Source organism: Eptatretus burgeri, chromosome 6, assembly GCF_056783735.1.
Source record: "Eptatretus burgeri isolate ZD-2024b chromosome 6, Ebu_testis_v1, whole genome shotgun sequence".
Lineage (NCBI taxonomy): Eukaryota > Metazoa > Chordata > Myxini > Myxiniformes > Myxinidae > Eptatretus > Eptatretus burgeri.
The window spans coordinates 81,747,250-81,774,266 of record NC_140966.1 but is presented as its reverse complement, the minus strand read 5'-3'; the positions used below and the strand labels follow the sequence as shown (position 1 = coordinate 81,774,266).

The following is a 27,017-nucleotide window of genomic DNA, read 5'->3' as shown; positions in this document are numbered from 1 at the left end:
AACCTGTTGCTCATGTTGCGTGCACATCCAAACCACCATTCTAGCAAGAAAAAAGTGTGGTTTACCGTTATCTGCAAAATAATGTTCATTGTATCTTCTTCTTCTTTCGGCTGCTCCCTTTTTAGGGGTCGCCACAGCGGATCATCCGTATGATCTGCATAGTGATTTGGCACATGTTTTACGCCGGATGCCCTTCCTGACGCAACCCTGGTCGCCTCTTACGACACAGGGATATGGTACACCTATTTTAACCGGGGTATACACCGGCCCAATACACTGGTACTCATTTCGCCGACCTCGGAAGGATGACAGGCTGAGTCAACCCCCTGGTGTATTAATTCAGTGGCCCAACGGGGCTTGAACTCAGGACCTTTTGGATCCCAAGCCACTATCCCAAGCCACTGCCCTAACCACTGCGCCAACACCAGGCTCAACAACACTCAGGTTCATTGTATATACATGTATATAACATGTGTATGAACACATGTACATGTACTTATATTCGGTATTATTATTATTATGACGACCAGTGGTCCCTATTGCATCTACTATGTTCCTTTGACAACATAATAATAATATTAGTTGTTTAATTGATTTTAAGACAAATGCAAACAATATTTATTGCTGATTTAGCAAATTTTGCAGGCAATTTTGACTGAAAAATCATTTTTTCAAACTCTAATTGGCAAAACTTGACACATTTGGCCTCAGCATATGAAAGATCATGCCAAAGTCCTTACTCGGGGTTGAAATTAACTGTCTAACTTGACATTTGAGGACATTATGAAACATTTTCTGAAAAATTAGTAATACCGAAAATTGCACTCATTTTTTGGTGGGTACCTATGTTCAAATACAATTTGTGATGTGCTCGCAATCGAGATGCCCGAGCAGGCCTCTTTATTCTTCATCCTGAGACACCAAACTAAAAAAAAACGAGGCCTGCAAAGTATAGGAAGTGGTGTCTGGTCCATCTTAAAATCATAACCTGACTAATATGATCCTGGTCCATTTAAACGTAAAGGTAGCAAAAATGAAAAGGAGATAAGCTTTGCCTGTGTTCTGCAATGTGGCAAACCTTGTAATAGTGGAGATGCCATTCATGGGTTTACAGCAACTAAATGGGAACACTTGAAGGAAAAATCCCCAAAATGGCAAGGTTTGGACAAGTTTACTGATGTGTTTGATACAGTGGATTGGGAGCGTGGTCCATCAGGTTTACATATGCATCAGTCATGTATAGTAACTCTATCAAGCTCAGTAAAGCTGTCTCAAGCAAAAACACGCAAGGGGAAAAAGGAGAGAAGTGACACTGTGACACCAACAAGTGATAAGGATGTTCTTGCTGAACAGTGCCAATATGGGCCAAGTGATCCCAAAAAGTTGTGCGCAGGTACAGGTTTGCTGCATCAAAAGCACCTCTGTGTCTGGTGCATGAAACCCAAGGACACAAAACATCCTGGCCATTCTAAAGGTGGTTGGCATTTGATGTCAACAGATATTGCATTGCAGAAATTCAAAAGACACACTGTCTTACTTGAAGACCCTGACATAAGGGATAGTCTTGTTAAACTTATTGATGCCACCACTGACCCATTTGCCACAGAAATACGTTATCATTACTACTGTTGGATGCAGAACATTACAAATAAAGTAATCACTGATGCTGGATGACTACACCTCCAAGGTGTCCAAATCATTGAGGTACAGCAGATGTTCTATGATTATGTATGTGAGGTAATCTTTCAGGAACATGAGCTCAGGACTGTACAAGGGCTCCTAACTGAGTATAAAAAAAAATCACTGCAAACTTTGGGTTCAACACATCAGGTGCAAAGTCCAGCTACATCAAGGAACTCCTCATTAAGGAATTTGGTGCTGGCATAGGGTTTCATACAAGGCAGCAGAAGAATATGAGTGAGCTGGTGTATGACACTTCAGCAGGTGGCACATACATTGAAGCTGCTATATTTTCCTGGGGAGTCAGTGATGAGCAACTGGTCATGAATGTAGCAGGCCGCCTCCAAGATCACATAAAATGCACCAAGACCATATCATGGCCTCCATACATTACTGAACTTGAGGAGAAGGAAGACCTCAGTGAGCTTCTACTAAAGCTAATTGTGTGGATGAAACACCCAGGGAAGAAATCCATTGAATATACTCCGAATGTCTGTGCATTTGCATCAATACTAACCAGTTATGTGACTGGGAAGCAAACTACGTTCAAGGCAAATCTGGCAGTTACATTTCATGGCCTAGCATTGAGCAAGGAATTGGTGAATGCTATGCACAAATATGGTATTGGCATAAGCTACAATGAGGTCCTACTACTCCGTGATTTCTGGGCAGTACATGACCTGCAACTGTGTCAAATTTGTCCATATGAAATTGCTGTGGGAAGACCTGCAATTGCCATTGTTGATAATGATGACGTCAAGAATGATACCCTCACAGGAGCTGGTCAAGCACATCGGACAAATGTCATGTATGTTCAACCTACAACACTTGAAGTCAAAAAAGCAACATGGGGAACCGAATAACCAATCCCAATGAATTGTCACATACCCTTAAAGATATAGGATCTGAGATGCAGTTTGTCACTCCATACAAGACCTTGAAACATTGTGAACCACCCCTGAGAGAGAAACCACAGGCAGATATTCCACAATCTACATTGGCACAGAGGAAACGTGGAGTCATTCATGCACTAGCTCGTACACAAAGCAATGGTTCTCGTACAACAGTTGAACAACCACAAGCTCCAAGCTTTGCAGGGTTTCATGCCAGCATCTCCAAGCCAGTTGAGAAGAGTGAAGCATACTATCACATGACATATCCAGATCCCCCAAACAAGACGTGTTGAATGATGTGAAGTGTAAACTAGCAATTGCCATTGACGAGAAGAACATGCCATTTGCACTCTTGGTTGGTGATCAGCCAGTTTATGTTCATCTAGTGGATCTCAAGTCTGAGAATGCAACCAACTTTGGCAAAATCCTTCCTTTTATGGGGCCATTCCATATTCAGTTATCATTCATATATGCTATCTACAAGCGTTTCAAAGGTTCAGGCCTCTCAGATGTTCTGGTTGCAGCTGGAGTTATTGCAGCTGGTTCGGTTGATCAGGCTCTCGGGGGGGGAAACACTACAAATGTGCCATTCGCTGTTTACGCCTCATGTATGAGGCACTAATTCATCGGCTACTAAAAAGGCATTTGCATGACTCAATGCTGTCTGAAAATGCACAAAGTCAACTGGATCAGCTCCGAGCTCCACTGGCCTTTTCTGAGACTGACCTGGAAACTTGTCATGCTCAGCTGGAAGCAGACCAAGGTCTGAATATGTTCAATGAAATTTTCCAGCAGTATGAGCAGTCCGACATGGCCAAATACTGGATCAGTTTCCTGGAAATGGTAGAGGTACTGATGATGAACATCCACTCACTAAGACGTCGTAATTGGGAAGAGTTTAAGTCATCACTTCGTCAGATGCTCCCCTGGCTGCAAATCTATGACAATAACAAGTATGGTCGGTGGCTTCCTGACTTTTGGTCAATGCTATGTACATTGCCTACAGAGCAGGAGGAGTTCTTGGCAAGTGGTATGTTTGCCCAGTCAATGTTTGGTAATCCCTACTCTAGCTCTAGCTCTGGATATCTGGATTGAGACCACAATGAACAAAGGCTCTAAGATGAAGTCTGGCTGGCTGTCAATCTTGAAGAATGAGAAGCAGTTGTTGGCAAACACACGGAACGTTAACAACATCCTTCGAGTGAGAGCTTGTGTACAAAATGACACTAAACAGGCATCAACTACCAGGAAGCATGCCGAGTGTACCCCAACTCGTATGAAATCTGATGAACAAGCTATTCAAGATTTGAATGCATGTTTTGAGGAGTTTGAATGTGACCCCTTTGATCTCGCTACTCCAACCCTCCATACTCTGCAATCTGGTATTGCAGCTCCAGAACGCCTAGTAGCGGACTTTCAATCAGCCTTAAATGATGGAGAGGAAAAGCTTAATTCTTTCATGGAAGGAAGGGTGTACAGTAAATCCAAAAATCTTCAAGAAAGAATCCATCGTAGTTCACGCCTCAACTTTGAAAAAGCTCGGTCTACCAAACAGACCCCTGAGGACAAGAAAATAAAATCTGAACAGATGGAAAATAAGGAAATGTCTGAAGTAATTAGTCTTGTTGAGAAAAGTGGTGCTGTTGAATTATCCGATATCATGGCTAATCGGATCACTGAGGAAAGCCTTGCACTCTTCAAAGTAAATGGGACAATGAGGAAGGTACAGAAGAGCAAGCTTCTGGAAAAGATGACCATGTCAACAATTGATTCACCAACCACATATACTGCCATAGTTGATATGGGGTTCATTTGGCGTCTTGCAACACCAACCACGGAAGATCGTGAGAAGGGGCACGAGACTAAATATTTATGGGCAGACTATGCTGAAAAGATAGTCAAGATTGTGTTGTCAAGGCACTCCTCGAGGAGTGCCTTGACAACACAATCTTGACTATCTTTTCAGCATATCTGCAGAGATCATCATATGTGTTAATGACCCATACTGTTTGTCTTACAGCATCAAAGACTGTGAACGACAACAACGAACTATGTTACAAGGCACAGTACCCAATGTTTTCATGAAGTCTGATGATTCCTTTCCATCCTTCACAGAGTTCAAGACCATTATGTGTGGAGAACGTAACAAGCAGCGACTGCAAAACTTCCTCAAGGATGCATTTTCTGAAGTCTCTCAGAAAGTTCCACAAATTCTAATCTATTGTGTGGGAAACAGATGAACCAAGCTAAAAACTTGTGAGGAAGTTTGTCACCAAGTGTAAACAGTCTGAAGCAGACACAGCAATGTTCACCATATATGGGGCACTGAGAAATGCTGGCTACACAGAGGCTGTCATGATAGACAGTGAAGATACTGATGTGTATGTACAGGCTGCATACGTTTCACATCATACAGATGGTCTTTTATGTATCAAAAAGAAGCAGAAAGTCATGCTCTGCCATTCTCTCTGTAATGATGAAGTTGTAGACGTAATCATACCACTTCATGTGCTCAGTGGATGTGACAGCAATTCTGGCTTTTATGATCATGGGAAGAAACAAGTATATGATCGAATTGTGAGTAATGAAGAAGCACGCCACCTACTACAGAAGTGTGGGGAAAGTATACCTGCCACAGATGCTGTATTGAGAGATATGATCAAATTTGTCATAAAGTATATCTATTCTGATAGGAAGAGTTCAACTTTAGCAGAGGCAAGAGCAGTCAAGTGGAAAAACTCAAAGAAGAAGTCCACCATGCACCTCCCACTAGATCATGACTCCTTAAAAATGCATGTGATGCGTGCAAACTACTTGGCCTTCATACAGAAAAAATTCTTAAGAAGTCACACCCATCACCACTCTCACATGGCTGGCATCTTGTGGATGGCAAATGTCTTCCAGTAAGATATACAATTCCTGCTTTACCAAATGAATTTGGTCAAGTGGAGGTACCTGAGAATGAGGATTCATCCGATCTATCCTTCTCCGATAATGATGAGTCTTCCTCGGGGTCAGATTGTGACTCTGACATGTATTAACATTTGACAATATTAATCTTCCTGGGAAGCACAGTAAGAAAATAACATATTTAGTAGTCATTCATGTCAATAAGAATAACATCCATATGACAAAGAAGAGGGGTATGCTCATACCAATTCTCAAAACCATAATCATGATAAAACTTCAGTTTATTTATAATCATGCTTCTGACACATTTTGTTATATAACTTTCTCGATTCTCCAAATACATTTACATTGTACTTAGCACTAGAATTAGTGTCAAACCCTTGGTGAACATCAGATATGTTTGTGTTTCAGTGTTACCATATTCAGTATTTGTTACAATAAATGAATATATCATTTTGGTTGAAATCTAAGATGCATTTACACAAACATTTTGTAATGAGTATGTCATATATAAATAATGAAAGTATGAGAACCATGCTAATGAGTCTTATTTAAACATAGTGTATTAATGGGCTGAATAAGCACAGATATAAACAGCTTCATATACCTTCAGTGATGTTGCTGTACGAAGTCAGTATTTCGTAAATATTAATGTAATAATTTAGTTGAAATTGTGATGATTGTGATTATCTGATATTCATGATGCATCTTGTGATTAAATATCTTAAATCTGTTTAAAGTTTCTTTTGAACTGTTATATTCAATAACAATTTCTTTAGCCTAAACTTTTTTTCCTGTATCTGAAATATATCTAGCAAAAACATTCACTTTTAGCTAATTTTGGCAGGAAATATGTATTTTGACCATCAATTTGACCATAAAGCATAAAACAGACAATTTCATTGAATTTCTCATGCTGAAATCAATATAAAAAGACACATTAAACATGTTTCTATGTCAATTGGTTCCAAAGTTATGCCATTATCTCCTTTTTGACCGATCGAGCGGTGGCCATCTTGGACTTCGCCCTCTGGTGGAGTTAGCCCGCACTTTTGTGATGGACATAGGAGCTAATTTTTTTCTAAATATTCCAATGAACCAAAATCAATCAAAAAATTTTGCTTTGCTTTCAACGGTCACGGAACCACCATATATGACTCTACTACACGACAAATTGATTTGATTTTGGTGAAAATCTGGATCTGGATACGAGAAATACTTAATTTTAAAGTGTTTCTTTACCATTGAGAGATAGGGTCAAAAACATTATATAGCATGATATTTCAAAAATTTATTGGGCGTGATATGTTCTTGTGGATCAGGCATTACGGGGTGGATGTATGTGCTCTAACAAGTGCCGTTCTAGTTTCTTCTGTATCTATCTTATCCACCCCTTGTGTTCTTCCATACCCCTCATTGTTACCCATATCCATTTTCATCCATCTCTGTCTAATTTATCACATGGCACTACTGTTGGCATTTCTCCTTTCTCTTTCTGCTGTTCCGTTTGTTATGTTGCGCCCTGATCCGTTCTGTGTTCTAGCTCTTCCACGAGCCTTGACTCTGTGCACAAAAAAACTAAGCAACACGAGCAACTTTTAAAAGAAGGTTATCATACATTGGAAGGAATTCACTGAATAGTTTGTGGTTATAATAATTTTTACTTCTGGTAGGTGTGCTCCACAAAACGCCACGATAGGCTATCTATACATCTTAACATAGCATTTGTCCAAGGTGGAAAACCACTGGGGGAGAGGGCAATTGAAGTTGCTAGAACCTCTGTCGTGGGACCCTTTGTCCCCCTGCAAGTTTGGTTGAGATAGCATAAGTAACGACCAAATGCATCACAGTGAGATAAATAGACAGACACCAAATTGCATACGTATTTTAGTATGATGTATTAATATCAGCAAACTCTCCCTCTTTAGTATTACTGGAAACACCACTCCCTACAAATGCAACAAGGAAGGGGTGGGGGGGGAGGTTCAGGGGGTCATGTTATTATCTTTATTATTATTAGCATGAGCAGAGTTAATATTATTTTTTAAAGAATGCTAATATTTTATGCTATCATCATTGTTATACCCCACACACATGAAGCAAAAAGTGGGGTAAGCAATTGGTTCATGTCCATCCATCTATCTCGAAACATCAGTTTATGATTGAGGAACAACATTTAAATTGATTGCTGTATTTTGAACACAAATCAGAAAACAAACATGCTGTTTTACAGTACTTTGTCTCTGAATTTGTCCCAATCGCACATGTGTAGAGAGGAGTGAGATAATTTTTTTCCTCCAGTCAGTCACACGGCTGTCTGTCAGTCAAACAAAACTGGAAATCATTCCAAACGGGAAGCTTACTGTTTCCAAGGACGTCATAAAGGCCACAAACAACAGGCACAAATAACTAATGCAACATGCCAGACAAGGTGGTGTAAGAGAGACTGCGTCAATGGTGGTAAATTCCAGAATTAATTAATTTATACCAATTTTACAATCTTTATTTTATTTAAATTTAATAGTATACTTTAATTGAATAATGCACTGAAACACTACAGAACACAAATTGCCTTATCACTTCGAAGAAGCTCCATTTTCCAGTACTTGGATATGCTAAATAAGGTGGTGTATAAGATTGTTTCACTAACACTAAACTTCCAGAATTTTTTTTAAATCGATCTTTAAAATCATTAGTATATCTAAATTGAAGTATGTACTCGAACACTGTGTTGGGTAACGTGATCTATGAACTCCAGTTACTTTTGTTATTAGAAGCAGACTTGGGAAAACGCCATGATAACATGGAACGATGACCAGGCTGCTATCCACAGCATACACTGAAGCATGATATTTTTCCAAGGCAGAAAAGGCAATAATACATGAGAATTCCTCCAAACTTTTTGCAGTCAAGTCAAAAGCAACATAGGTTAAAAAAGTGCAAAAATAAAATGAAGGCCCCTTACTCATGATACAATTAAAGCCTCTAAAGTCTGGAGTCACTTGTAATACCCTCCCCCACCACCACTGGGAGCAGTACTGCACAGTACACATTTACATAGAGAATTTGCATCAGCACCACCTTCAGAATCCCGATGAGGGGAAAGGGGGGGGACAAACAAATTAGCTACCTTTGTGTTATGACCCCTTAGTCCCCCTGTCAAGTTTGGTTGTGATTGGATAAGTAACACTGAATGCATCGACCACAGACAGACACCAAATTGCATATTTTAGTAAGTGTGTAATGATTATTATAGCCTGGTGTTGGCTTAATGTTTAAGGTGGCTGGCTTGAGGTCTTAGGGTCTTGAGTTCGAGCCCCTGTCGAACTGTTGAAATAACACCAGGTGGGTTGACACAGCCTGTCATCCATCCTTCTAAGGTTGGCAAAACCAGATGACCTGGTAACAGGGGCGTGGCATCAGCAACACAGCCGCACTTCCTTAAATGATGCAACCAGCAGCCACAGGCTGCATACGAAACAACATGATCATTATTTTTGGAGGGAGGGAAGGCTATGTGCCCTCATGACCATTTTATGTGCAGCACAAAACTTCGAGTTTGAACAGTAATTTAGCTGGAGGTGCAGAAATGCCGCTAATGCAATGCCCCATGTAAGTTAGAGTAGGAATTTGGAATTTAGCCAGGGTGCTGGTGATAATTCACCGACTCTTTGCAAAGGATAACAAGGGATCGTTAACATCCATTAGCCAATGCTAGGAGAGGCAACACCCAGTTTAACGGCCATCAGATGGATGGCACACTTTGCATTGCCCTGCATGTCAAAAACTAGGATGACAGTTTATAGTTGGATTGAGATTCAAACCCCACATAAACAACTCAGAGGCTTCCTGGATATCTCAAAATGCTATCCCTCCATATTGTGTCCGTCACCGAAAAATTGTTCGAAATATGGACAGCACCATCGGTGAACCAGCCATCTTTGGGTGGCTCATACCATAAACCCTGTCGGACAATTTTTTTCTTGTGGCGAGATTTTAAAAAGGGAAAAGGTAGAGAAAACAATTACCTTTCTCATATTAGTCTTTGTCAATATCAATATATTTTCACAGCAGAATGACGAAAAAGCGAGGAACAAACCCCACTGTTATCCTGTGCTTTCTTCCCTTCCATCACCAAAGAGATTTTCAGACAAATTTCACACAAACGGATAAATTGTTTCACTCCAGCAGAAGTCCACTCACGACATCTGGATGTCCGGTCTCCCTTGTGCTCATGCTAACAGCAATGAGTGATGAGCACGTGAAAAATGTGAATCTTTAATTAAAACAAAAGCAAGTGAGAAAAAAGAAAAGTTCCTTTTAGCATTGTGCTTCATTCCTTTGGATCCGGCCAAATTGCTCTCAAGCATCGCAAAAGCAGACAACACTCTGGATAGCATTCGTTAATAAATCATAACAAACAAAATAACCCTCGTTACACATCATCCTCAAACGCTGAATATGAAGTGAAATACTAATGAAAAGCAACAGATTTTTATGAGGCCAGTCATTTAGAAATTTTAAAAATTGCATGAGCACTTTGCAAACAGGCAACATTTTTCATATCACCAAGGTGTAAGCACAACAGCCCAGTTGTGGTACAAAGGGTGCGGTGAATGAATACATGATTGTGTTCATTAAACATACCAGAAAAGAACCTATCCTAACAGACGGGTTAATCCCCCCACTTGTATGATGTTTATGGTGTACATTATTATGATAAGTAATACCGGTTTCCACTAGGTGGCACGATATGATACACATTTACATCAAGAGAACTGATATGATGTTCTCCCTGCCCCCCACACTGAACCTGGGAAAGTAAACCAACACCCCTAGTATAATCACCAGTTTTCAATGCATTCTGCTCAGTGGTTCAGGAGTGCACAGAAGTAAAATAAACACACAAACAGTATGATACTTAGCATGAAAATCCCCCCATTTCTCTGATGCCTATGGTTTTCAAGCAGAGAATTAGGGTATTTTATTACGACTTGCAATACCCCCTCACACTGGGAGCAGCGCAATACGATACACATTAACAGAGAATTTGTGTCCCTCCTCCCCTCCTGACCCCCAGGGGTATGAAATTCTAAAACCCACCCAGGCACACTCCAAGTACAATGAAGAGTTTTCAACTCATTCTGTCCAGCAGTTTAAGAGTACATAGAAGTCACTTGATTACAAACACACACGCAAATAAATTATATATCATACTGAGGAAACAAACACACACACACAGAGACTTCTCAAATTAGATATATATATATATATATATATATATATATATATATATATATATATATATATATATATATATATATATATATATATATATATATATATATATATATATATATATATTCGTATAGTATGATGTAAAATTCCTAAGCTTTGGACTGTATGATGGATTCAATGATTGATCACGAGATCTTACAGCACGTCGAGTTGGTTTGATCGTGTTGAAGAATGTACACCCACCAACCATTGGCCTCCAGCAAAACAACTGGGACGAGAGATATCGTTTTAACCTATTTTCCAATAACCGAGCTGTTGTTAAGAGTCAATGTTTGCAAAACTCGAAGCGATTCTAATTTACCAAAATGCTCACAGAAAACACAAGTTTAAAGACGGTTTATAAGAAAGCAGAACGACTCATTTCTCGGCTTTCCAAACAAATGAGCTAGTGTCGATCCGACGAAAGTACGATCATTTTACAAGTAGCTCGACAATCACGATTTACACACTAGCAATGCAGTGGAACGGCCACATCAAATCAAAAGTGCGCAGAACATCGGAAAATAATTTCACATGAGCTTCACAATCTGCATCACTCATCACACCAACGCTTTATCAACGGCAACTTGCCGATCCTTCCACGCTCGTCACAGCGTTTAAAAAAAACAAACAAAAATGATGGTAACTATGCTTTAAAATAAAGTGTGAGGATGACATTAAGGGATTGCTAAAAGGGCATCTGTGGGTCAACGAACACAGAAAACATCTCCTGTAATGTTCCATCACTCTGAACATTTGTAAATAAAAATAATAATAATAATAATACAAAAGTAACTATTTCACTTGTTACAAACACACACTTAGGTTTATTATTGCATCATCCCATTGCTCGATATTTCGGATAGAACGCATTTTTTATTTGGGAAAAAGAAAAATCGCTTAAACACGGCTTGATATCAATCCGTCGAGATGGTGGCCTCGGAAACGAGCCGTGCCGAGTTCTACAGGCCCCTGATCGCTTATATAGACATGAGATGTTTTTTTCGGAATTAATACCTGCCGGATGAATTGATGGGATATTTCTGAAGATTAATAAAATCGATTTTGTGCCAACTGGTTTTCCCTTTGAACCACCGGTCCCACATCCCCCTTACATCCACACAAAATGGGAATAACCATTGTACAACATATATGAACAAAAAGGATCTTGGCAGGTTTTTCAACAGAGCAAGATGAGAAACGAAGGTGTATTTCAGTCTGCAAAAGTGATAACATTTAAACTAATTTATTCATAATCGAGGGAATGGATAAAATAGTTTGAAAAATTACTTTTGAAAATATAAAATAAATAAAAAACCCAGCATATCAAGTTTCCTATTGAGGAAGAAGTATAAGAGAATAGTTCGCTCCACCAAATATTCCATACACAACGGAATGATGAAATCATTACAGAAATCACAAAAGCTGCACTAAACTATAGTGATAAAAAAACGTTTTTGTTTGTTTTCACAATTTTGGGAGAAAACTATGCTCTTCAAAAGGTTTTGGTTATAAGGTAGTCAGATGTGAGCTGAAACATGAGAATGAGTGGCTGGCTGATCGAGAGAGCCGGTGGATGACCAGGTGTGTTGGTCAATAATGGGAGTTGGAGGGTGAACATGTGAGGAGGAAGTTGAACACGGGACATCCACTCTTTATTGTGAGCTGACACTGTGCAGAAGGTATTCAGCAAGGGATAGGAGATGGGGAGAAGCACTTGGTGGATTGGGAGTGCAAACGGGGGTAAACTACACAATTGAGATACAAGAAAAGCATGTCAGAGAAATGCGAAGTGAACTGACTGAACGTGGCTTCAAAAAAACCAAGGGAAGGTGTGTGTGGCTGAGGTGATAATTTGTTCTGACGCCTTCTTCCAGGACACCACCTCCCCACAACCCACCCCCCTTCAATTCCCCCCCCGCCCCCACCCCCACATCCATCCATATTTTTCTATTCAGTCCGATTATTGCTTGGCTTCTAAGAAAAGCGTTTCCTGAGGACACAATCCCAGATCCTGTAGACTCAGTGATGCATCAAGCTGAGATACCTGAGGATAAACAAATAAAAACATGAGGTTGTTATAAGGAAGTAAAGCAGAAATCCAAATGGCATAATGGTACTAGTTATGGGTCCAATTAGTCCGTGATTTTAATAGTGCAGAGGATAATGGTGATTAGTGACAGTGAATTGCAGAAACTGTTCCCTTACATCGCGACGAGGATATGTGGAGAGTAACTTGTACTCATGAAGAGGGAAGCCTTGTGAGGCAATAAAATCCAGCAGCAATGAAAGAGGTTGTGCAGCAAGAAATCTCCTCTCCAGGAAGTTACCGCTCGGAGTCCTGATTCGAACTTTTGCCATGGCTTCAGAATGCGTATCAGGTGGTTCATCCGGAAGTGAAAGCACCAGAGATTTTCTTATGGCCTGTATAAGAATCACATTACCATGTATATTTTGGAAGGAAAATGTTTTTTTTGGTATATCACGTCTAGGCTCGTGGAAGAACAAATACACAGAATCATATAACAAGGCAGAATACAAGAATGGTGGGAGAGGGAAGCACAAAATAATGGGGAACAAAGACAATAGGAGATCTGTGGAAGGGAGAGGGATGGGGCGGATACACGGGGTAAACAAGATGGTACTATAGCGACCTTCAGGAAGGAAAACAGGGAATTTGAAGGAGGTGGGTTTGGGGTGGATTAACAGGGGTAGAAAGGAGGTTTGAGAGGAAGCAGGCACGGTCATTGGTGAGGAGGGAGAATGGAGAGGCAGGGGGAGGGGGAGGGTGAGAAAGGATTTACCAAAAACCACTGTGTACGAGAAACTCAAAACCAAATGCATTGTTACAAGGGGAATCCAAAGAGTTTATAGGCTGACGTAGAAAAGAACATCATTTGCTTTCAATTGTGCATTAATGGTTAAGGTGGCTGCCTTAAGATCTTAGAGACTCGAGTTCAAGCCCCTGTCGTGCTGTTAAATAACACCAGGTGGGTTAAATCAGTTCGAAAGGATCTCAGGTCGAATTCTAGTTTCTCACCTCTTTCTCCTGTTCCTGCTCAATTTTATGTTGTTCTATTCGAGCCTGCTCGGCAATCTCTCTCTCTTGAGCTTCACACTACAAAAAAAAATAAAAAATTATCTGTTATTCCTAAACAATGCCGCGTTCAGCAGTTAGAACAATATAATGTTGCCAAATGGACCACAAAACTAAATGCAAGTCACTCATGTATTAAGGCTGTTTCACAGTCATGGTCATTTCTGGTATTTTGTACCCTTGTATGCTAAATAGCTAAATGAGAGGCTGTAGTATCTCTGTCATTCGGGCCAGTAGTTGGTACTAGTGATGGCACAACTTGGACCACTTTTTATTTGACAAAAATGTCAATTTTTGGCCGAATGGCATAAAAATTGCCATTTTTTTGATAAATAGCCATCTCATTTTCTCCAGCTACACTGCATTCACAGTGTATAAACAAATACAAACAGAAATTGGGACTTTTATTTGTTGTTGCATCAATTTAATACCTCTTCTGTACTTTGTCCACAACATATTATTCATTTCAGACTATGAATATTTATTTCACCCTCAATAAATATGTCCCACCGTTCGTCCGTCAAAAAATGTCCTCTCCGGAAATGCAGATTGGAGAATAATTTTTTTATATAAATAAACGGTCTTTTAAAAGTTTATTGTGTGTTTTACCAAGTGTGTATATACCTGCACTGATATTATGCTACAAAGTTTGAGTGTAACCAATAACCTTCTATTTGCATGGCCTGCACTGATTGCCTTACAAGTGTCCGTCAAAAATGTGTCCTCTCCGGAAACACCGAAACTGCCACAAGTTATAAGGAAACTACTTGCTGGCTATAGATTTTGATGTTTTGTTAGGTTGACATGGTCATGAATATCCATTATCAGTAAAAGGTATTTACATTTATGTAATTTATCTTGTTACAACACTGATTGAATGTCCATGTCAAAAATGTCCTCTCCGGAAAGTTATTCAATGGCATTCAACAGGAGATTAATCACATGAAATAACATTGAATTTTAGACAATTATTGCTTAATCCAGCACAATATTGACTAATTGTTTATAAAGTATGCTGAATTTGATTACTTTTAACACATTTACTCTAGTTTTTGAAGGCTAAACCTGGGCTTCCTGGAACATGCTTAGTTGTCTGAGAAAGGAATATGACATAATTCCCACCGTATGATCACTTTTTGCAAAAATAAATATGTAGTAGCATCTGTCATCACATATAGTTACACCCAAATAATAATATACAGATATTTGGTACAATACAAGCCATAAAAGAGCCCATAATATTACTTTCCGGAGAGGACAAAAATATTTGACGTATGTATGCCTGTTGCTTTATGTAGATTTTCTACTTTTCTGCTTGCAGATTAATCAACTGCTGGTGGTGGAAAACAGTGGTGGCAGTTAGAATAACCCCTCACTCTCCTGTAGTTGTAGCATTTTACTGCTATAGTGGTTACTGCTTTAGTATTATACCCAAACTATAGTGGTAAGGATATAGCTTGGTTATAATACTGGCACATTCTCGTGCGAGTGGGAAAGATGCAACTCCAAGCAGCATTCCCCAAAGTGTTGCTGAAAAATCTCGCTGCAAATTAAAGGAAAAGAATCCAGAGAGACACAAAGAATATCTCGCCAGAGATGCTGAAAGGAAGAGAAAACATTATGCATCAACTTCCAACAAGAAGACAGATAATGAATTGAAGGAATGCAGAAGGAAGTGGGCAGCAAGTAAGAGAGAACAGCAAAAGAAAAACAAAAAGGAACACATTAAGGCACAATCCACAAACAACAAAAAACGCTACAAAGACATGACACCTGAGGAAAAGAAAAAATACATGGCAGACAAGAAGAGAGAGAGAGTAGAGGGAAGCTAGCAAGGCAGAAGAAAGTAATTATAAAATTAAATGATACAGCCGGTTTTAAAAAGTGTCAAAATCCTGTCTAGATTCACTTACTAGGTGCATTTTGTATTGGCATTATAAGATAAATGTATTACTTTGCAGTTATATCTTGTACAGAATGTATTGTTTCATGTCAAAAAATTATGTCCTCTCCGGAAGAAATATGTGATTTTCTTCATATTTTTCATTGTGGTGGTAAACTTTTATTTTCAGAGATAATAAAATTTTCAGAGATAAATTAGTAATTTTTTCAGAATACGTAGAAAAGTACATGTAGTTTTAAAATTTTGTGCGAAATTCCATCATATGCAGCGCTATTAGTGGCAGTGGTAATTAAAACATATCTTTTTCTGGATATTTGAAACTTAGTTCAGTCTTTTATTGATATTTCTACAAATATACTTCATTTGTATACTGAATCATAATTCCAGTAATGGAATAATACTTGTGGAACATATGGAAACCAATGAAGTTTGATAGTGTTGTTATTTTGTGGTTATAGTTGAATTGTATTAATGACTGTTGTCGTTTAAAAAATACTCTCCTGACATCCTTGGGGTATTATTTTTAATAAGAAATATTCATTCAGATGCTCCAAAAATTTGGATTTAAGTATTGTAATTAACAATATTGGATTTGGAGAAATAAAAATATAAAAATATTGAGTTTGAATTAATAGTGGTTGTGAGACAAACTTAGTACCCTCATTGTGAAACAGCCCATTAACACCATCTCCCTGCACCAACTTCAGTGCTGCATGTCAAAATATGACATGACATTCACCAAAGCAAAACCACCAATCACTTGCATTTTTCCCCAAAATAAGGCACTGGAATAGATATCACTTTTCACCACATTTCACCACATTTTCGGCCACATCACTCTTCACAATTTAAGGTGTTTATACCACCAGAAATTACACATCATACAAAACAATCGTTTTGAATGAGCATGGAATTTGAATATGCTGCAATTATATATAATTTAACAGCAGCTGTGCCTTGTCAAAGCCAAGAGAAATGAAAAAAGGGGGGAGTAATTTTGTTTCCAATATACAGTGGCCTGGAAGAGTATTCACCATCCCCCACCCCACCAAAGTTTCCCCCCCCCACCCCACCCCTCCAAAGTTTTCACATTTTGATGCCACCTGAGCTTATTTCATAATGCTTTTAAGTCAAACTTAATATATAAGGTCTTCACAAACTACTCCAACATGATAAAGCTAAAAAACACAGATAAAATGTGAATAAGTTAGATTCACAGAGAAAAATCAGATGATTTTCAATTGCATAAGTATCCAAACTCTTTGCCTAATTAACCCAAAATCACTTCAGGAGAAAATGGTTTGTTTGAAATATTACAAACTAAGTATAATAGGTTTCACCTGTATGTAATCAGTGGCTTAACTTAAAAATTAAGCTCACCCACTTATCTAAGGCGTTTGAAAGTGCAACTCACTTGGTTAAGCAACAAGGCAAACGTGAAGATGAAGGAGCTATCCAAAGAAGTCAGTCATAAAGTAGTGGAGAAGCACCATTCAGGAGAGGGTTATAAGAAGATTTCAAAATCACTCATTATCCCTTTGAGTTTGGTAAAATACATCATCAAGAAGTGGAAGACTTATCATACCACCCAGACTCCACCAACATCAGGTCACCCATCCAAACTCAGCAGCAGTGCAAAGAGAAAACTGGTTTGGGATGTCACTGTAAATCCAACAATGACTTTGAAAGATCTGCAAGGCTCGATATCTGAGATGGGGGTCAGTGTTTATCAATTAACAATATCCCGTTCCCTTTGCAAAGCTTGCCTCTATGGACAGGTGGCAAGAAAAAAGCCATTACTGAAAAAGACGCATCTGAATATGGAGTTTGCTAAAAAGCATCTTAATGATACTGCAGGCATGTGGAGGAAAGTTTTTGTGTTCAAACGAGACAAAATTGGAACTTTTTGGTCTAAATTCAAAGCGTCACATCTGGCGCAAGCCGAACACAACCAATCACCCTTCCTACTGTCAAGCATGGTGGTGGCAGCATCATGTGATGGGGCTGCTTTTCATTGGCAGGGACAGGCAAGCTTGTCAGGACAGCAGGGGCAATGGACAGTGCAGCAGAATCCTTGATGAAACCCTGCTTGAGTGGGCCATGAATGTGAAACTGGGTAGGAGATTCACATTTCATCAGGACAATGATCCGAAGCACAAAGATAAAGCCACACTGGAGTGGCTGAATAATAAGAAAATAAATGTTCTTGAGTGGCCCAGTCAAAGTCCTGACATGAACCCAAAGGAACATTTATGACGAGACTTGAAGATTGCAGTCCATCGACAATCCCCAACAAACATGGCAGAACGAGAGCAATTTTCATGTGAAGAATGAGCAAATATTTCACCACTCACTGTACAAACCTGGTGGAGATCTACCCAAAAATACTCATAGCAGTCATTGCTGCAAAAGGTGATTCCACCAAGTACTGACCGAGGGGGCTTAATACTTTTACAACCAGTCAATTTTGATTTGTACATGTTATTTGTAGGTATTCCTGACATGTAACCTCCTTCAACTATAACAGTAATTAGTTTGATCTCTTCAGTTATGAATAAAAAAATTCATTTGGAAAAATTGTTCTTCATAAATCATAATCATCTAAATGTGGAATTATTGGTCAGAAGTGAATACTTTTGCAGGCCATTGTATGTGGTAAAATGTCATGAAGAAGGAACAATTAACTGCACATCACCTCATCAATGGGCGAGAAGGTTAGCCTACTGTCATCCCAGCAATAAACTGTCATCCTGGTGTTTCGCCGGCAGGACGTTTATATTTTTTGTCAATCATATGTCTTTGATGAAAGGGAGAGGAGATAATTCACAAAAATAGCAAAAACCAATGACATGTTGCATGAGAACTCGGACCTTAGCATGGTCTGCGTCCAAGGACAGCCAATAGTCATCCCTGGGATGGACGTTAAACTGGGCATCCTAACTGCCAGCATTAGTTGGTGGACGTTAAACTGGGCATCCTAACTGCCAGCATTAGTTGGTGGACGTTAAAGAGCCCACCGTGTCCTTCACTAAGATGGACGAGCTATTGACGGCACCATGAACAAAATCTAAATTATTGCTCTAACCTACAGGGGGCACTGCATCAGCGGCACAGCCACGCCCCTGCAAGAACTGATGTGAACCCCATACCTACTGCTGCATACGAATGATGATAGAAACGCCATCAACAAATTTTCAGGTCAATGAGGTCACAATTCCTGAAGAGCAGAAGATCCACCCATAGTGTCATGGAAACGACACACAATGTATAATATCCTCCTCATTGAATGTTTATCAAAGTCAACAAATGCTCGTCACCAACACCAGATGATTCACAAAAATAACAAAAACCAATGACATATGGCATGAGAACTCAAACCTTAGCGCGGTCTGCTTCCAAAGACAGCCGATAGGCCTCATCTTGCTCCCGCTTCATACTCTCTCTTGCTGCTCGTTCTTCCTGAAAAGTGAGGGACAGGGGAAGAGGGGAGAGGAGAGAGGGGCAGTTAAAACAAAAACACAAACAAGTACAAACTAAAAAATACACCCGAGCGGGTTTGATGGTCCGCTCGGATACAAAACTTGATGCAACCGAGTGTTAATCAACCTTAGCAACAACCGAAAGTGAAAACATAATTCAAAATGAATTTAAAATAAACGCGTGAGGCTGCTCGAAGCAAAAATCTCCATATTCTAGGAATCATTCCCAACATCATTATACTATTTTCAAACCCGTGTTTAGGGCCATGAAATAAATACTCCAAGTATGTGCATTTAATGGCTGTATCCAGGACAGAGCTGGACCCCAACTAAAAAGGAGCCTCGTACTCGGGCCACCGAGAAGCTCAATCACTCGCTACCTGCACGTCTGCGCGGCGTCACGTGACCAGCCAGCTCGCCGTCGGATGAAATGCCCTAACAAAATCTTAAAACATCCGTTTATCACTGGAATTCTTTCAGATACTTGTAGAGCACATCCACAAACCATCGAAATATATAAACATGAATCTCACAGACGCTACGAATAAGCAGTCCCTCAGGAGGACAGGTTACGAGGTGAAGCAGTGAACGGAAAGCATGTGGTGTCCCTTCCAGAGTCTCACGGTTATTTGAATTGAATACATTTTCCTCATGAAAAGTGTTTCTGAGCGGATTTGCACGAAAATTATCTTCATTAAACGTGTAGCTACACCAGAAGGTCCCAAAAGTGAAAAGAGAAATCAACTAGAACTTAAGACAGCCTTGTTATATGGCATGGAAACTGATGGAAGCTACCCCTCGCTGCAATGCATTCCACACAAACCGAGGCTATAAACATTCAATTTTCACAAAACTTGATGCAACCGAGTGTTATTCAACCATAGGCCTTAGTTATTTTATAACTTGGTTTACAGATCCGCGGACGGTATATTTGCCGAAATGAAATATAAATATAAAACACATTTTTAGCCCTTTATATTGTTGTGGTTGACCAAATTCGCAAACCACCATTCAGGTCCCTTAGGTGAGATATCTCGGTAAGTATATGTGTAGTTAGGCCCAAACCCGTTGTCTAGTGGGAATACATGTCATTCATGCGTGCTGCGACTCTTCAGGATAGCCGTTTTTCTTTTACTATCTTTATTTTGGACCAACCGCCATTATTACCACCACCAACCACGTCTCAACAGTCATCACAACATCAACCACCCACCACAACGCCGCTTCACCACAACAGCCACGACCTTTACCGTCACACCTCGCAACCGTCGCATCGCCACCGTTCTTGCGCCGCTTGTGGGTACCGGTATTGGACTCGTGCAGGGCGCGCGCCGAACAGCGTGTACAAAACCACGGACTTTCCGCAGAAAAACGGATCAAAAACGACTCACGCCCACTTTTGTTCCGTCCAATCGGTGAGCGAGGGGCGATTTGGCCCCGCCTCCAGGGCGTTGGAGGGCGGTCGCTATATGCAAATTCATGGATCAAAATGCATTCACGCCCACTTTTTCTCGGGCCAATGGGGAGCGAGGTGAAAGGTCGAAGGCAGGGGGTCAAAGGCGAAGCCACGGGGCTTATATAAGCGACCGCGTTCGTCAGTCAAGGCAGTTAAGACTTCGCAGTCGGTGGAGTTGGGAAGAAGAAGCAGAAGTTGCGCGTTGGAACGAGCTGTGCGTTGGAACGAGTTGTCGGCGGAGCTGTGGAGAGGGTGCGGCGGCGAAGACGGACGAGGGGGTGCTCGCGTCGGTGCCGGGAGCTGCACACCAGAGAGGCCAGCAACGCGACCGAGGTGGAGACGCTCGCCGCGGGACCCGAGACAGGGTTAAATCCTCCTTTCCCCGAGCATCAGCAACCCCCTCCTGTTTCCCCCCGCGCTGAGATAGTGCGACCAAAGGGGGCCCCCTTCCCACCCCCTACCAGACACTGTCCGCGAGGCCCGCGGAGTTGAGGCACCACCGCCGCTCCGCGTCTCATCACCAGATGGGTAGGCCCGACACGGTCTCGGCCCCAGGCCCGCCTACCCCCTCATCCTGGAGGGTGGTTCTCTTTTCTTTTGCTTTGGGAATATGTGTTGTCGGCGCCGTCTGTGAAGTAAAATTGTATAAGTGTTGCCGTGTGCTCGCGTAGTCGGTATTAGATCTGCATTGTCGCATTTGCTTTTTGTCTTCTTCTTTTCTATGTGCTTTTGGTGGAATTGTATATGTGTGCTTTCCGTTCATCGCGAATAAATGTGCTTTATGTTGAACTGTTTCCCGCTTCGCTTCGTCATTTCTTTCATTGAATCCTCATCTTGCTTCACGTAAAGGGTTGGTAGTGGGCTGAATACGCCCGATAATTAATCGAACCGTCGAGGCCGACGATAACACCGCTCGGTTATCCCGATAGTACGGAACGGGTCGCTTAAGTGGCCCGTGTCCGAAGTCGACCTGCGGCGAGGTGCGATCGCCCGGTCTACCCTCCGTGTGGGTACTTAGGTAGGTCGAATTTGGCGAGCAACCCTATCCCACGCGGGGGCCGATTGGCTCGATCGCGGTGAGACCGAAAGGTCCACCCGTGACTGGTTCCCGGCGTTAGTCCGAGAGGGTCACGACTGGATTGTCCGTCCGGTGGGCGACGTGCCGCGATTCGAGTTACGTGGCCGTCAGCACGCCGGCGGGCGCGAATCCGTAACAATATTGATAAATTTTCCATCGAAGGTGCAAAAGTTTCAAAAACCGAAATGTAAGTGTCGGCATTTATTTTCAAAATAGAATTTAGCGTGCGCGCACCAAATGGCTGAGTCCCCTTTAAGCAAACTGCGTAGTAGAGCTGTGCAGTAGTCTTCGGTCATGGCGTCTGAGCAGTGGCAAGCGTGGTTCAGATTGACTGTGATTTCTGGGGCGAAAGTGATCATTAAGAAGTATGTCAGCGGTATAAATTTGAGAGACTGTATTGGTGATTTAATCATGCAACATCTTGACGATGAATATTCTGGCCGAACTATTGCATCAATTCAGTGCAGCAGCAGGGATGATTCGCAGGCTACTCTCGATCATGCCGATTTTGTTTCCATCGAAAGTTGTACACCGCTGTTCGTATTGAAAGTTTTCGGTGCCAAGTACGTCAAAGTTTCCCTGCGAGATGCTGATATTCAGCCTTCAACGGCCCAGAAATCAGCCTTTGATATGCTCAAGGGGATGGGGAGACGGTACGATCAGATGCCCGCTGAAAAGTAAGAGCTGGTTATGGCTCTGATTGACCGTTTTGAGCGTGTTGACTATATTGTAAAAACAAGTTTTAATCCTTCTTTATTGTTTTTCACATCAGATGATACAGTGAACATGGGCATCCTGCATTTGAATGGTCTTCCATCTTCAATGCCTTCTTATCTTTTCCATGGAACATCCGAAAACAAATCATAAAAATATGTAATTTCTAAAAATTGAAATTATATTTATATTTCGACCTACCGACCCTACATTTTAGCTGAAGAACTGTGCAAACCAAGTTATAAAATAACTAAGGCCTTAGCGACTATGAAAAGTGAAAACAGAATTTAAATTGAACTTAAAATAACCGCGCGGAGCCACGTTGAAGTCAACGGACCTTGTGTTGCCCAATAAACAGGGCCAGACGACAGAGGTAACAAGAAACTAGTTGGTCGAATTAAATCTTCTTAATAATCCCTATGAAACCCATTATACATTATAGCCGTCCGATGCTTCCTTATCGGCCATTCGACCAATCGGTTATTTTGCACTTGATGACCCTGTAACCTTGATCCCGAGACGAAAATGTGAAAAAGGGGTCAGACGATATATAGAGAGCAACTAGTATAATCATCGTGTAAAGTTAGAACTCAATCGGCCGAGACGTCGAGGAGGAGATAGAAAAATAAAAATTATTGACAGACGGATCTGAGGATATCGAACGGTTATATGAGGTCAGCGAACTGACCTAAAAACTGTTTTATACTAATAATGACATTAATTATTCATGAACGTTACTAATATTATAAGTCGTAATTAAATCTACGTACAACACCACCATCCTCTACTTTGTTGTAATTTTAGCTGATGAGGGATCTTTAAGCAAATAATTGTGGCAAGCAAAGTTGTAGTGTGTGTGTTTATGCAAGACTGAAGAACATACATTAAACTTGCACTGGTTATAATACTGGTACAAGTGATTGGTGGAAAACCATTACTTTCAAAAGTGATGTCAAGTATCTCGAAGTGCGTTGTTTTATTACCTTTTACGTGAAAGACAATGATCGAGTGCAGAAATCGTCAATAATATTGCTACAAATATATGTATGAATGTTCTCGAAAGAAAAGAAATGCATGTTAGCTCATGCTTGTCTCAATCAATCTCAATGCTCAATACGTTGCTTCTTGAAAGCATTGCTGAGAAGAGGTAGCAAACTACAGAGCATGAGTGGTTTGGTTGAAATGAGTGTGTCGGACCACATACTAAGGACAAAGCTGAAGGCCTTTTTTGTATGAAGCTGAAGGACAAAGCTGAAGGCCTCCTCAGGCTCGTAGAAGAGCTAGAATTAGTACACTAAACGGATCGAGACACACCAGGACAAAAGGAACAGTAGAGAGAGGTGGGAAACACCAACAGCAGAGTTAAAGGCAAAGATAGAGGCAGACTTGGACAAAAATGGGTGTGGTGAGGATTGGAGGGCAAGAGAGGATGCCTAGGGTGGACAAAATGGATACAATAAGGAAACTCTCAGGAGGGAAAAATGGAAATTTCGAAGGAGGAGGGATTGTGGTGAGTTAGCGAGGGTAGAAAAGATCATGGTTTTGGATTGGGGACGATCTGAGATGATCGTGAACAGCTGGCTTGAAGACCTGGAGGGAAATACGAGATTGAGGAGAATGTGGAAGTTGGTTGCACAGGCGGGAAAAAAAGAGGAACGAATGAGTGGACATGAAAAATGATCCTGGATTTGGGTGGTGTAACCAGAAGGGGGTTGAAGGTTGACCATTTGTGCCCTGAATAAACCATCCATCCATCCCTTGGGACCATAATCTGTACAGAGCATTGGTGCTGCCAAAGCAGTCTCCTGGGCTATTGGGCACAATTCTGGATGGGTGGCCACTCCAACGCAGGAAACTCGAATGGCTCAATCATCCCAGCAAGCTGGTACTCATTTTGCCGACCTCTGAAGGATGACAGGCCGAGTCAACCCCACCTGGTATTAAATCAAAAAGCGAGCGGGATTTGAACTCGGGACCCTGGGATCCCAAGCCCGCCACCCTAACCATTAAGCCAACACCAAGCATTCACAGAAACCTGGAGGGGACAAATCACGGAAGGAGCATAGGGTACAAGCCCAGAAAGGAGGCAGGAGAAGACAGAGACACCACCTACCTGTCTGCAATGGCAAAGTGATAGACCCATAGACTCAGCTTCATCGTGTGAGATTCCAATGATCTTGAAGGCCTTGGTTTCCATGGCATCAAGCTGAGCAAAGTGAGGCAGAGGAGCCAGCCCAGAGGGGAGAGCAGTACTCCATCAAGCTGCGGATGAAGGCCTTATAGCTGGATAGGAGTTCAGGTGTGCCAAGGAAGGACTTTGTATGATGGAGGGTGTCCAGTCGGTGGCTGGCTTTGGAGGCCAACTTCGATATGTCGTTTGCCCCAAAAAGATCATGGCTGACAGTGAGACCAGGAGTTTGAATGACTGAACTTCCTCAAGAGGATTTTAAAGAAAGTAGATTGGAGGGTTTGCCATACAGTCCTTTCGGAGAGAGATAGTGAGATTTGTCAGGATTGAAAGACATGTTCCACGTGTTGGACCAGCTTGTGATTTTACCCAGATCTGCAGAGAGTGAGGCAGCTGCAGCCTACCTGTCTGAAGGATTGGGGATGTCATGGCAGGGGGTGGAGTCATCAGCAAATAAATAAAGAGGATTTTCCAGAGTAATAGAGATCATTGATGAAGATCATGAATAAGACTGGAGCCAGAACACTGCCTTGGAGGCACTCCAGCCTTAACAGGGAGAGGAGATGAAAGGATACAATTTAGAGCCACATGCTGGCTTCGAGAGTCGAGGAAGTCATGAAGCCAAATATGGAGTTGGAAAAATCATTTTATTTCCTTTTTGATTTAAATATTTTTACCAACAACGTTATTTAAAGTTTGTAAACGCCTTCCTCGTGACTCAAATACTCAATTGAGTCACCTATCGGGGATGACTCTTCACGGTGGCTGTACCACTCCCGATGCAAGTCAGGAGCCAAACCTTCCCCATTCTTCCCTGCTGCCCGGATTCATCAGGGCAGTGCGGTCACAATCAGTGTGCTGATCGGTCCCCATAGACCAGCCCATTTCCTCTTGTCTCTTCTTTCTCTCTCTCTTTGTCTAACTCTTGTTCGAGAGAACTGTCCAGGACTATACAACAACTGAGTCACACATTTAACGTCACAAATCCCAAAGTGCTAAACATTGTTGGCTCATTCAAAGCATTTAAAAATGAACGTGGTGTCAATGCAACAATCAAGCCACCCTTCAATCAGATCAACAGCACTTATATTTGCACATGTGGTGTGGGAAAAGGAGAGAAGAGCTTGTTGCATAAGTATCCCACTCAATGCAGGAGAGTTGACACACGTGACGCACACAATAATACATGCATGCAAAATCACGATCATACGCCATTATAGTGCGAGTATTCTCCCTTTACCAAAACATTCACAGAGACATAAATTGCTTACGTTGAGATGCCCTGTACAGGTATATAAAATCTCAAACAAAGAAAGGCATGCACAGCACATTGGACACACGACACCAAACAAAAGGTATGACAAAGGGAAATAATGTGATAGCTTGTGTGACATTGCGCAAAAATGTTTGTTTGTAAAAAGAAGATTGTAAAAAAGAGAACCTCATCATGTATATCCTGTTGTTGCTGTTCTGTGAATATGTCCATCGCGTGCATCAACCTCATCATCAGCTCGTCAAGAGTTGTGTTTCCTAAGGAGGTCATGGCAGGGAGAATATTCTTGTCAGCATACCACGTTTGATTAGCGACGCAAATGGGCACCAAAACACAAGAAAAAAAACATTGCTAGTCTCGAACGGACAAAGGGTTTTGTATTTTTGTTAACGTGGTTTTGGCACACGCCTCTCACGGACCGGCTGGTTCAGCCTGACACTCAACTAAAAGGGTGAGAGCAGGAATTTGGAATTTGATCAGAGTGCAGACGATAGCTCGCCTACCTTTCGTGAAGGATACTGTGGGATCCTTAACGTCCACCAACTAATGCTGGCAGACGGGACACCCAGTTTAATGTCCATCTGAGGGACGGCACACACACTGATGACTCGCTTTGCCTGTTCAACACCAAGATGACAGTTTGTAGCTGGGTCGCTTAAAGGCGAGTATGCATACCTCCAGGCTATCCTGCCAACCCCCACGACTGGGATATTTAAAAAGATAAAAAACAAAAACATAAATGAATAACTAAAACCCCAAATTTTTCATGAACAGTGAAAACAAGTTTGAAGCAAACAAACAAATGACATGTTCCCCTAGCTCAAATTACATCCTGCTTTTGTTTTTCTTTTGATATTAAGGAAACCTTTTATTATGGTTGTTATGGAACCACCACTGTGTGTCACATGTGGTGAGGAAGCTCTCACCTGTAGTGACAGAGATGACCTCGTTAGCATTCCTCTTGCCCGAAATTAGCAGCAGCAGTGGAAACTGTTCAGGGGAGTATGCACGGAGGGTCTGTGCAGCACCCGAGCCAAAGTGACGCGAGCAAAGGCTCAGGAGCCTGAAA

The 27,017-nt window shown here is 41.3% G+C and overlaps 1 protein-coding gene across 2 annotated transcripts in view; it reads right to left on the bottom strand.

The window, feature by feature from the left end:
• Positions 1 to 12,393: 12,393 nt before the first annotated feature.
• FAF1 (Fas associated factor 1) overlaps positions 12,394 to 27,017 on the bottom strand; it is a 111,216-nt gene continuing 96,592 nt past the window's right edge. For both annotated transcript variants that reach the window (XM_085885849.1, XM_085885850.1), the window contains exons 14-19: positions 26,875 to 27,011; positions 26,117 to 26,205; positions 19,139 to 19,219; positions 13,801 to 13,878; positions 12,969 to 13,184; positions 12,394 to 12,807 (exon numbers count right to left, since the gene is read on the bottom strand). In XM_085885849.1, the coding sequence (XP_085741975.1) occupies positions 12,724 to 12,807; positions 12,969 to 13,184; positions 13,801 to 13,878; positions 19,139 to 19,219; positions 26,117 to 26,205; positions 26,875 to 27,011 (685 nt within the window). In that variant the 3' untranslated portion in view covers positions 12,394 to 12,723. The remainder of the gene's footprint in view (positions 12,808 to 12,968; positions 13,185 to 13,800; positions 13,879 to 19,138; positions 19,220 to 26,116; positions 26,206 to 26,874; positions 27,012 to 27,017) is intronic.